Source organism: Manis pentadactyla, chromosome 9 (assembly GCF_030020395.1).
Source record: "Manis pentadactyla isolate mManPen7 chromosome 9, mManPen7.hap1, whole genome shotgun sequence".
In the NCBI taxonomy this organism is placed as follows: domain Eukaryota; kingdom Metazoa; phylum Chordata; class Mammalia; order Pholidota; family Manidae; genus Manis; species Manis pentadactyla.
This window is the reverse complement of record NC_080027.1, coordinates 6,619,539-6,632,111: the sequence shown is the minus strand read 5'-3', so window position 1 is coordinate 6,632,111 and position 12,573 is coordinate 6,619,539. Positions and strand designations below refer to the sequence as shown.

Below are 12,573 nucleotides of genomic sequence, written 5' to 3'. Positions count from 1 at the left end.
CTGAGCCCCTGGACCTGCCTCGCTCTGACCGTGGTGGTGAGCTGCACAGAGCCTGCCCTGGTGCCCACCTGGTGCCTTGCAGGAGCCAGTGAGCCCTCACGGTAACCCCAAGAAGGCGCTTTTCCATGATGCTTTACACACGAGGAGGGGAGGTGACCTGTCTGAGGTTTACAGCTCCTAGTGGGAAGGCTGGGCTCGGATCCAGACAGGCAGGTGTAGAGCCCATGTCCTCAATCGCTGTGCAAGGGCTTAATTGGATGGATACACCTAAAAAAAGAAAACCATAGCTGATATTTGTGCATGCATATAAACACAAAGAATCTAAATAAAATAGCCAGTAGAAGCTGCCTATAGGAGAAGTGTAACCACCAGTAACAGCTTGTATCAGCAGTGGGAGGACGGTCTGTGTCAGCAAACCCAATAACACATTGAATCCTATTACCAGGTCAGAAGAAACCAGACAGTCATTTTGACAGATACAAAAAAGACATTTAAAATTTAGCATCCATTCCTGGTAACGGCTCTTAGTATCAGGGGCTATTTCCTTAACATGATAAATACCATCATGTATCTGCGGCCAGCATACAGCTTTAAAGGTGGAGATGTGGGGGCGACCCTGTTAACACGAGAAGCACGAGGCTGCATCCAGCAGCCCCACTGTTCCTGAGTGTCTTTGCCTGAGCGCAGCTGGCAGGGTGATGGGGTGGAGGAACACTCGTATCTACTCAGAAGAGAGCAGGTGGAAAGGCTTTTATGGTTAAGAGGCCTCCTCAGGACGCTGGGGTACGATTCTGCAAGGACACTGTCTTCCTTGGGTAGCAATGATGGACAAGGAGAAAATATCTTGGGAAAATATAATGGAAATGGGAAATGAAAATCTGGGATCCCAGGCGTGCATTTATAAAGCAGGTGGGACCTTTGGGAGGGGAGAGGAAGGGAGCCGAGGCCATGATTTCGGACAGGAAGGTGTGGCCCGAGAGGTGAGGGCTCCCGGTTCACATGCTCAATGCGAGCAGAGGCAGAGGCATGAAGATGATTCTAGGAGAGGAGCCTGACCGATTAATCTTCAAGCTCATCTGGAAGAGCTAACCTTTGAAAATAAACAGTAACATTCTGAAAAATAAAAGTAAGATGGAGATGGGGCAGGGTGAGATGGAAACTTGTTCTTTCAAAGCCTAAATGGGGAGGTTATAGTAATTAACATGGTGTGATACTGCCAGAATAGTTCCATGACTAGTATGTGGTAAAGGAGTTTAACATCAGTGGGGAGGGGTGAGTTGATAGCAGGTGGGGTGGGCCAGGGTGGCAAGATGGGTCCATTGGGGAGAAAAAATAAAACAGCCCAATAGAAAAATGGAGGCAGAGCAGAAACTGGTGCTTCACAGGAGAAGAAAGTACAAATGGTGAATGTGCCAGAAAGTTTAATCTTACTAGGAATCCCATACATGCAACTTAAATAAGACTGAATTTTTGCCTATGTAGTTTGTAGAGATATTTTTAAAATTATGTATTTGTAACAAAGGGCTGAGAAAGGGATGTTTTATGCATTAATCTGTGTCACTCATTCAACCAGTAAAATATAGCATGCCCCCATAACAGTTTACCTGGCAAATTCTACTTTGAGAATTGTATCCTTTAAGGACAGGTTCACTAAGATGAGTTTAAGCATGCCCCTCTGTAAACATCTGAAGCAATCTATAGGTTACCAGTATGAAGCTTGTTAAATTATTGTATTTTTGTACAATGAAATGTTATGTAACTATTCAATAATGTCTGTGGTATATGCTGTGAAAACAGTCCTAAAATAGCATGTGAAAGTCAGTCATTTATTACAGCATTCTGCAGACTCCAGCCTGTGGGCCACATTCAGCCCTTTACCTGTTTTTTTGCATGGCTCTTGAGCTAAGAATGGTTTTACATTTTTAATAATTGAAAAAATTCAAATGTCAAGTATTATTTCATGATACATGGAAATCAAATGAAATTTCAGGGTTCATAGAAAAAATTTTATTGGCCCGCAGCCACACCCCCTTTTGGGCATACTGTCCATGGCTGCTTTCGAGTTACAGCCGCACTGTGTGAGTAACTGAGAGACCATTGGCCTGCAAAGACGACACTATTCACTACGTGTGCTTCACAGAAAACATTTCCCCTCTCTTATTATAGGTAAAGCCTAGAAAGGATGGATGTAAACTACTGGAAGGAGATGGTGTGAAAGGTTGATCTTTATCTTCTTATGCTTTTCTCTTTAATTTTTTGCATATGCATGTGTTATGGTTAATCCTTAAGAAATTAAGTTACTTTTCCAAAGTTAAGGATAACCCAAGCACTTACATTCTTTGCCCACTGGCTAGAAATAATTAGCCTTTCATTCTCCACCCCTCTTCCACATAAACTCTTCACGTAGCACTTAGTCTGTTAAAAATGACAGATACACTGAAATGGTCTATTAAAATGTAAATCAGATTCATCCATTCCAAACGCTCTGTTACGTGTGCTCGGGTGAGCACCAGCTCCATTATGGACAGGGCTCCGGGTTGAGCTGATCCTCAGACCCGTCTGCCCAGCTCAGAGCTGGAGGACATGCTGTGTGGTCCGGGGGCTCTGCTCCAGGCTTCTGAAACTCATCTGTGCCCCTTAGGCAGATGGGACAGTCTTGGGGCTTCTCAGAAAAGTGTTTATAAAGGCTGAGTGGAACTATACAGGATGACAAAGGGAACCAGTTAATGAAAATGCAGATGTCAAAACACTAAACATAAATCTGTGGCATAGTAAACGTGATTATTCATGCCCTGAATTTTGAGTAGCAGGTCTAACAACCTCTGTAATTTTGAAGTGGTGGTGAGTGTAGTTGATATTTGGGGATAGCTGCAGCAGCCGTAATTTGATGTGTAAATAGCTATGATTTTCTATTCAGAGTCACAGGCAGTGATCGTAATTACTGTAATCTGTTGACTGTGCTTCTTGATGTTATATTCTGGTTTGAGATTAATGCAGATTAACAAAGAAATATGTTTTCCCTTCCAAGGTCACACACCCTCAAGGCTGGTAACCACTGATCTAGTCATCTGCCTGCCCTGCCAACCTCCTCTAATATACTTTCGGCCTCATTCACTCTGCCTTTGCCACACCAGCCTCTCTGCTGCTCTTGTATGTGCCAGGCTCATTCCTGCCTCTGGGCCTTCACACGTGCTGTCCACCATCAGCCACTGTCTCCCAGATTGAGGGATGGGTGGTGAGGTTTCAAGCGCCCCATCCCCTGTGCCCACCCAGTGCACCTGTCCCTACTCGGCCTCATGGACCTGTTCATCGTCCGTCTCTCTCGCTAGAACGTTTGCTTCTCGAGGGCAGGGACGTGATCTGTCTGGTTTGTCACCACATCCCCAGTGCTGGGAACATGCCGGGCAGAGAGGTAGAGGCGTCAAGGAATAGACACTTAATGATTGGCTGAATGACGGCACTGGGCAGCGGCCGCAGTTACAGTCTACAGCTGTCTGCCTGCTGCTTTGGGTCCTATTTATTTTTCATTTGGAAACTGGAGGGGAAAAGTCCCCCAAGGTGTCACCAACCCTAGCAGTTCGCCGTGGGGCCACAGCCATGTGCATAAGGTTTGTGTTCTCACGCCATATATGTCGATATCTTTATATGCTTTGTCTTTTGATCCTGCGCATTAGAAACTGGAGCTGTTTTGCCGGCGGCGAGCAGCTGCTCTCCCGATGGCAGCTGTCGTGACAGGTTAGGTGGGGCTGCAGGCGCCACCCGGTTTGGCTCTGCGGGGTGGGGGTCTGGGCATGCTAATATTTGGTGCATTTGCCAAGAGGTTTTTAAGTGTTCATTTTCAAAATTGTGAGTGTAATGCATGATTGTGCTGACCACTTACACAGTTAAGGTTTGATGTTGGCAGGTTGGCTTCAAATAAGGTTAACCTTTGTTAAATTACTAAAACAGCACATTTGTGCTTCATCCCTGTGTCCTCCTCCTCCTTCCTCTTCCCTCCCCCCAGCTGCGTCGTGTGCCGCTTTAGAAACACCCGTAATGCAGGAGCTGGGGTGTGCTGTCCCCTGGAAGGTGTCTGATACATGTGGGAGCCCTGCTTACCGAGGCGCAGGACGAGGAGTTGGAACCCCTCCTGGACGCCATCCCAGGGAAATGTAACACCTGGTGTGTTGAAGGGGAGTGTGCTGGATCGGTGCTGCTTTTGTTGGGCACCCGGGGCCCAGGGACACCACTGCAGTGCCCCGGGCCCCGTGCGCCTCACATGTGGCCTGCTTGCCGCATCCCATTACAGGCAGGATGGCGGGGGTGGTGAATGCGCTGGCAGCCCCGGCACCCGGGGCCAGAGCAAGGGGACGTTTCCCCTGGCCTTCAGCACCCCCTCCTGGATTTACTGTCACAGTTTCGGCCTGTCCCAAGGGCCCGAGTCCAGAGATGTCGTCTGGGCAGGAATAATTTCGATCCACAAACTGCTGTGGATCACCTCCCTGTCCATATTGGGAAGTGCGTGTCTCCAGCTGGCCTAGTTGCTGTGTGTGCCTCGGTAGTTAGCACAGCACGCGGTTTCCCCCCATGGTGGGCGCTTGGATGCTGTGTGCTCCTCGGACCCTGTCTGTCCTGCACCACCTTGCTGGGCCGTCGTCACGTCACCAGGGCTCAGCCTCAGGCACCACCGGCTGCCCTGACATGCCCATCGCCCCTCTGGCCCCCAACTCCAGAGTCCCCTCCTCTCGCCTTCCCGTCTCCTCTCGTGGGTCTGGGCCCTGGCCTGCTGTCAGCATTCCTGTCCGCAGCCCAGCAGAAACACCCTTGGTTTAGGGCAGCGGTCCCAGAAGCCAGCATGGCCGGGAGATACCCCACCGTGCTGGCTCGTCCAGTTTAAATCAGTGAGCACCAACTCTGGCGGCCCACTCTGTGCCCCTGAATGCCAGTTTCATGCTCCCTCTCCCGACTTCAGCGCCTCACGCCACCCCCGCACCAGCAGGTCACCTTTCCTCTCTTTTACCGGGAAAATGGGAGCATCCTGTGGAAGCCTGTCAGTGCCCCAGCCTCCTCTGGTCCCTTTGGCCTGTCTCCCTCCCATCTTGGGGGGTTGCTGTCCCACCTCCCGGCGTGGCCTGCCACCCTCCCTCGGGGGGGCACCCCTTCTGGACTGTGCCCTCTCTTGAAGCACCAGTCTCTGTACTGGGTCATTCTCACCACCATGCCAGTGTGGTGCAGTGTCTCCTGCCAATGCTTTACATCTTAAATCACATCAGACTTGCACGCTGAGCCCCTTGTGGGTACTACTTCCATATATGCATTTGTACTTGGGGAGGTGTGTGAGACTCAAGTTGTGCCATGGCATCGGCTGCATCTGGAAATGGAACCCTGATACCCAGAACTGACCACCCTCCCTGCCACCCCCCAGACCTTTCCATAGCTAATGACGTCTCAACCTGCCTGCTACATAACCCCGTGTAAAACCTGATGGCCGGAGACCAAAGCTGACGACGGATCTGCCCTTCCCTGCTGCCCTTCGTTGGTCTCTTCTTATATGTCAGAGCTCATCTGCATGCCCTGCTTTGCATGAAAACAATTTTCCTTCCCCAGGACATGGGCAAATTTTGCCTCACATACGAGGCCTCCATGACCCGGCTCTTCCGTGAGGGGAGGACGGAGACAGTGCGTTCCTGTACCACTGAGTCGTGCAACTTCGTGCTGGCCATGACGGACCCCAGCCAAACGGTAACGTTCTAACGTGCCAGCTCCTCTGGTTAGATCCTGTGTGTGCCCTCTTCTCCTGAGACTCCACACCGAGCTTCTCCTTTCCTTCAGTGTTAGGGTATTGATGCATGACGTTCAGGACACACTCAGAGTCTGTGTCAGTCCTCCGTCTTCTGTAACTTCTGCAGATCAGATTATACTTCCTGGAAGTCTTGAGTAGGACCGTACAGAACAGATGGATGAAGTAACTGGTGGTGGGTTCTGCAGAGCAGTACGGGTAGTCGGGGTCTAGGTGAGAAAGCGGTGGCCATTCCACAGGAGCCCCTGCTAGGGGTCACTGACGCCCACCGCCCACATGGGAGCCCCCAGAGCAGGCTTGCGGGCCTGGGTTTTCCATGCATTGCCTTTGGAGATCCTGGCAAAGCGTCATCAGTTCATTTCTGTAGATAACAGAACAGAGACTCATGGGTTCAGCAAACTGCCGGCCCGCCCAGCTGGTGAGTGGCTGGTCTGTGCCCAGGTCCCCTGACCCGGGGCACAGGGACCTACTGCTGGTGGCCAAGGAGTTGCAGACCAGGGTGCTCTGCTCTGCCCTGGGGAGATTTTCTTCGGGAAAGGCTTTCAGTTCTGTGGATAGAATTAAGTCGGCATCATGACGTACCCTCTGATGTATCATCATTAGCTACCTCAACAATAGCCTTAAAGACTGGGTCCTGCCTGGGTGGGTCAGAGTTTGGACGGGCTTCCACCTAATGGCGCTGGATCACCCTCGTGGTGGGAGTGACTAACAGAGCCCAGAAGAACCGGAGGCAGCCTTTTCGGGTCAGACTTCGCAGCCCCAGGAGAGCCGCCTCAGCAGGGTTGCCGGCCAGGACTTGGGAGGGTTGTTCATGAGCTGTGGTGACGTCGCCATCAACCGAGAGGGGCAGAGCTCCGTTCTCAGACAATGAGCACTGGGAGCTTGAGCTCCCCTACCTACCTAGCAATCTCATTTGTGTAAAAGGTGAAGTCACGCCCAGCAGGCTGCACATGTAGGACCCCCAAAGTACTTCAAAAGCATACACCCCCAGCCATTTGAGGCATAAATCTGGGGGAGTGATGGCCCTGTGGGGCTTCCGGTCAGGTCGCCTGGGCGGCTGCCCCAGAGCATCTGTCCCGGAGACCCTCAGACACCTGCTTCTATGGTGTCCGGTCGGAGCAGTGGGGAGGGGGGCCTCCTGCCTGCGTCGTGGAGCTCAGGTCTGCACTGCGTAACTTGAAGCCGTCCATCCTTTGCTGCTTAGGTTGAACAGAAGCTCAAGTTATTCAAGATCGCATCCGAGAACCATCAGCATCTGTACCGCCTTGCGATGACTGGCTCTGGGATCGACCGCCACCTCTTCTGCCTTTATGTGGTATCCAAATATCTCGCTGTCGATTCCCCTTTCCTGAAAGAGGTAAGTCCTGTCCACTTGTGGCAGCTCACCTGGCTTCATTGGCTAAACCTGACCTGTGAAAACCAGGACCTCCTTGCTGGGAACCGGGCTAACTGATGGGTCTTTGGCCTCATGGTCACCGTGAGCCGAGTTGGCGATGAGTTTCTCGTGCGGCATTTCGTCAGCCCCCAAGCACGCCTTGCTAGCAGATCGACCCTCCTGACTTGCTAGATGTAACTAACCTCCAGAGCAAGATCAGAGCTGAAGGTACTCAAGTAATTGGGATGTGACTCTTCATTTATCACCTTCATTTTTAACAGAATCTATTTAATTATGACATTAAATTTTTAATAATGGTTGTGTTGAATGAGCAACCTGAAAAATTCCTGAAAATTAGCTGCCGGCTTGTGGGAGTGGCACTGCCTGCCTCCAGGACGCCACAGCCCCCATTCCAAATTTTAGGGTATCTACCACCTTTTCTGCCCGAGACTCCTTGAGCCTCTTCGGCACACGTGCTGCATTTGCCCCGGCCTTCCGCTGCCCTGAGCCAGTGGCACCCCTGCGGAGAGCTGAGACAGCTCCCTGGGGACAGAGAGGGATTGGAAAAAGTGTCATTGGAAAATTCCCTTGTTTTACTCAACAGGTGTTGTCTGAGCCTTGGAGATTATCGACCAGCCAAACCCCTCAGCAGCAGGTGGAGCTGTTTGATTTGGAACGGAATCCGGAGTATGTGTCCAGCGGAGGGGGCTTTGGACCGGTAGGTGTCTGGGCATCAGTGTACACAGAACCGCACGTCCCAGGGAGAGGACGTGCCCATCCTCCTCTGCTTCGGGCCCCTGCTGGTTCTGAACTCCGGTCGTTACTTTGAGGGTGTGTCCCCCAAAGAGGAATTCCCGCTGATTAATACCAATGCCAACGGCAGGCTTGTATTTAAAACATTAGGGAGCTCCCTTTTCCCATCATCTCCTTCCCAAGGCTGTACGTGTAAACGTCCTTGTTGTGTAGGTTGCTGACGATGGCTATGGAGTGTCATATATTCTTGTGGGAGAGGATCTCATCAACTTCCACATCTCCTCCAAGCTCTCCAGCCCCAAGACAGTAAGTACAGAACACAGTTCCCTTTCAAAGGATGCTGATTGTGTACCATTTTCTTTGGAAGGGGAGCACATCCTTAATTTGACAGAAAATTTCTGGCCAGTGATGTACGTTTACTTGGTTTGGACATTTCCAAATAAAGGAATTTCAAAGTCCTCTTGATTTGGTTTTGAAGAAATTATCTTATCTGGTTGAAAATGTTTATCTTGGCTCATAGCAGTGGTCTGAAATCTTAATGTCAGAGTGCCTGTGTAACTTTCATTCTCCGTAACAGTTGGGCAGTGGGCTAAGATGAGTGTGCACACGGTAAGAAATGCACGTACACGCCCAAGCGAGGGAGGGGCCTGCCTCATCCTCTGCGAATGGGACACGACCTCCTTCCCAGCATGGCACACTCAACACTGATTCATATTCTCTCCTTTCCACGTTGTACGTAGCCTGTCAGGCAAAGCCAAGGCCATCATCAACAGAGAATCGTGGAGTTCCATTACTCTCTGGGCTTCACGTAGCGCATGCGCATTAAGAGAAGCCTTCACTCCAGTACATCCACACAGTCACAAACCGTTGTCCCCATGAGCCCCAGCCTTTCTCCAGAATGTATAAAGGAATAACCGAGCCCTTAAGTCAAAGCTGGGAGAATTGGCAAAGAGGAATGTTCTTCGAGTGAGATTACAAGTGAAAAGGCTTGAGATGTGGGGATTTCCACATTGTAATGTGTTTTTGTTTCTTGTTTTTTAACGAAAGGATTCTCATCGCTTTGGGAAGCACTTGAAAGAGGCGATGTCTGACATCATCACCTTGTTTGGGTTCAGCCCCAATTCCAAAAAGTAACTCCATTATCGCTGCCATGGAGGAGAATGAGCTCTTCTGGCAAAACTCAAATGAAAAATAGCTACTAATCCTGATTGCAGATCAGGAGGAAAGACTGCTCTAAAAACTCAGACATTTTCCTTCCATCCAGGGTTTGGTGTTTTGTTTTTCTAGAACAGCAGGTTCTACCGTGTGAGGTATGACCCTGCCATTTCCAAGCAGGTCCTGACTTCGGACACATCAGATCAAGTCCCCCAAAAGTCTTTGCATCGACTTGGGTTTGTTATGGGATTAAAATATTGTTGAGCTAATTGGGGAATTAGTAGGGTCGTGACTTCACACATGTGGGAAATGGAAGCGGCACGCTCCCTCAGTGACACCTGAACACCTGGTACTCACGGGCATTTAATTTTATCACAGTAGTGTAAACACTTGTTTTCTTCAGAGAGAAAAGCGTTGTTCAAGTTGGAGATGTTAGCAGTTAGTAGCTGGCACGCAGGTAGTGCACTAACTGAAGACGCCATGCTTCTAAAAACAGTCTCTGTGCAGAACTGTCATCATCCATTCGGTGGTCTGTGTTTGCCTCTTGTGTTTGAAGCAAGCCGTATGCCACATCTTTAGTCTTACTGACATTGCAAGTCTTCAAACCCCAGTGCCTTAAAATGGAAGGCCCTAAATGTAAGTGAGAGTGGGTGAAAGATTTATTTTGTGAAGTCTTCAGGCGGAATTGTGGGTGTCTTTCCCCCGTCTCAATTTTCTGAGTGGATAACCTTAAATATGCATGTTCCTGTGTTTCCCCCGCCCCCAGGAAGCCTGGTTCTCTCATGAAGGCAGCTGTGCCAGATCATGTGTGTCAGAAACGGGGAACAAGGGGTATGAGGTCAAATAGTATCTGGAGTAGCCACTGAAGAATAAAATATATTATGTGCCTCGGGATTACTGCTTATCCATGACAGCCAGGATAGCTGACATGTGCTGCTGAGAAAAGAGAAAACTTGAGAACCTCAGAATAGGAGAGTTCGGCGCCAGGATGCCAACAGGCTGCTTTCTAATCCCACCTGGTGAGAGGGAAGGCGAGATGCAGGCAGATGCAAACAGACTAAAACGTCACGATGAGCACGAGGTTTGACAGCCTACCACTTAGATGGGTGTCCGTCTATCGAAAGTGTCTGACCAGAAAGCCAATTATGCACTGAGTCGTCTTCAGTATTCAAAGTAAGCGTAAAGGATCGTGGAATAAAATACTGCTTCTGGGCTGTAATGACAAGCTTAGCTCTCCATTTTTAAAATTGTGTATATAGCTCTCTGACCACTTTGTTCTAATTGGGTTGCCTCCCTGAGTTCTGTGCTCCAGTGATGGGGCGACGAGGCTGAGCTGCTGGAGCGGGGCACTTGCCACAGGGCATGGGCAGGTTTCATTTCTGTATCTGTTGTAATGGAAAAATCCCACCTACATGGGCCAAAGATTTTTTTTCCCCCCTTAAAAGCAGGAAGAAATGAAAACGGACAGAAAAGCAAAGATGAAAATCAACAACTACAGTAAGAACCCCCCTCCCACTCCCCATTTATCTGTGGAACATAGTCAAGGTGGTGTGGAGGGAGTAGCCCTCAGTGCCCCAGGCTGGCATGACTCCCAATCAAACCGGCATCGATCACCATCAAGCCACCTAAATCCTGCACTGTCGCTGACTGACCACTCTGTTACCTAGCATTCATACGTGAATTTGAATGTACACGTGTTAGCACACACATTTGGGCTTGTCTCTCAGGTTTTAAATCTTTCAAAAGTAATTGTTGCTAATCAGTGCAGTTATCAATGCAATTTTATATTCCTCAAAAGAAGAAAGAGTGGGTTTTTGTTGTACATGTTGAAAAGAAAAGGTAAGAGTATTGTGTATTTAATTGCGAACAAGTCCTAGTCTTAACAGAGCTGTGGTTTGAATTTGTTTTCTTGGACTTCCATGGCATGTAAATACAATATGCTCTTTGGATGTAAGTCTTAGAAATGCAGTATGAATGTTATCATTAATAAACACATTAATCCCAGTCTACTATGGTATTTGTTTCTGTCGTTTTTGTTACACTGAGGAGATTGTAAGTCAGGTGCCCAGGTCAGGCACTTGAGATGAAGGGGAGAGACTAATGGAGGTATAGCAGAAGTGCGTAGGGTGGGGCGGAGTGGACAGCACTAGACTTGTGCGGACCAAAGGGGAAGCTGCTAAATAGGGCTGTGGACTTACACATTCATTCATTCATGTACTCCTTGCCCCTATGCCTAGAACGGTGCTGACAGAGAGTAGGTGCTCAATAAGTATCTGTTAAATGAGTGCATGAATTTGTTTCTTGATAGTTCTTACTGAGCACTTACTGTGTGCTAGGGTCTGTTCTAGGCACAGGAATGCAGTGGGGACCCCAGCAGGTTCTGGCTGTCATGCAGATCAAGTCCCAGTGGTAGGCAGTAGAGAACCAAGAGAACCAGTCAGAGAATCTTAAGTGTTCCAGGGCAAGTAAGAGGATAGAAGGCGGGTGGCTGTAGCTCTGCACCAAAAGGAGGTGGGTTGAGAAGCAGGTTTGAGCCAGACCTGAATGACAAGGCAGTGGCTTTAGCTGCTCTGCAGCAGGGCTGGAAGAGCTTCTAGGAGACCTGCAAGTATCAGGTTCTGTGCCTTTCAGTCAGACTAGCTTGGTGACACACACAGTGGCCATGCACACCTGATGTGTGGGAGCTGCCCATCAAAAATGTCTGATGTGTGAGTGAATGAATGGTACAGCTGTGGGGAGATGTGCTTGCCTAGGCTATTCAAGCTCTCCCCATTTTTTACTTGGGTTCTTGGATTTATATTAGCTGCCTTCTAATTCCTACAGGTTGAGAAGCCCAAGTTGTCTTCTCAGCCCTGCTCCTGAACTCAGCTGAGTTCATTGTGACGTGATTATTCCAGCCATGAAATTAGAGCAAGCCCCCCACCCTCCACACGCACAAGTCCCCACGAAGGGGCTGGAAAGATGCCCAGCAGACTTCACAGTGAACAGCAGTGTGACTGGGGACCGCATGGTGCTCAAGGGAACATCAGCTTTTTCTTTAAATACTCAACAGGAAAGTTTACGTAAAGAAGAAAGCTACCCAACTTCTCATCTGAAGAAGCCACTAGAGCTTCCTAAAGAGTCCTGCCCTATAGATCTTAGGCACACAGGAAGTGAGCCCTCCAAGAGGCGGACTTCCCGTCCAGGTGTGTTTGTAATGAACTTGTGGGAATATATTCTAAGTCATTCACGTGGCAGGAAAATTACAACAGTGAGCATTTAATTACGTTCTTCTAAAGTCAAGTTTAATTTCCCAGAATAATTTTTCAGATAAAGTCCTAGCACACTTAAGGCTGTACCTTAAATTTAGGAATTGTCCGCTGTGCAAAATTTCTGTGGGATTTCTTAGTGCTAAAAGTGTACAGCTAAGTAGAACATAGTGTTGCTGTGTCTTGGTCACAACTGTTGGACTTAGAAATTTTTTAAAAATGTAACTAGGAAGCTGATGTTTTACATTTGTATTTTACAAAAC

The 12,573-nt window shown here is 48.9% G+C and overlaps 1 protein-coding gene across 2 annotated transcripts in view; it reads left to right on the top strand.

The window, feature by feature from the left end:
- The window catches only part of CPT1A (carnitine palmitoyltransferase 1A), a 48,119-nt gene extending 37,045 nt beyond the window's left edge, over window positions 1-11,074 (top strand). For both annotated transcript variants that reach the window (XM_036875962.2, XM_036875963.2), the window contains exons 15-19: window positions 5,587-5,721; window positions 6,984-7,136; window positions 7,759-7,872; window positions 8,121-8,213; window positions 8,955-11,074. In XM_036875962.2, coding sequence (XP_036731857.1) covers window positions 5,587-5,721; window positions 6,984-7,136; window positions 7,759-7,872; window positions 8,121-8,213; window positions 8,955-9,041 — 582 coding nt within the window. In that variant the 3' untranslated portion in view covers window positions 9,042-11,074. The remainder of the gene's footprint in view (window positions 1-5,586; window positions 5,722-6,983; window positions 7,137-7,758; window positions 7,873-8,120; window positions 8,214-8,954) is intronic.
- The last annotated feature ends 1,499 nt before the right edge of the window (window positions 11,075-12,573 follow it).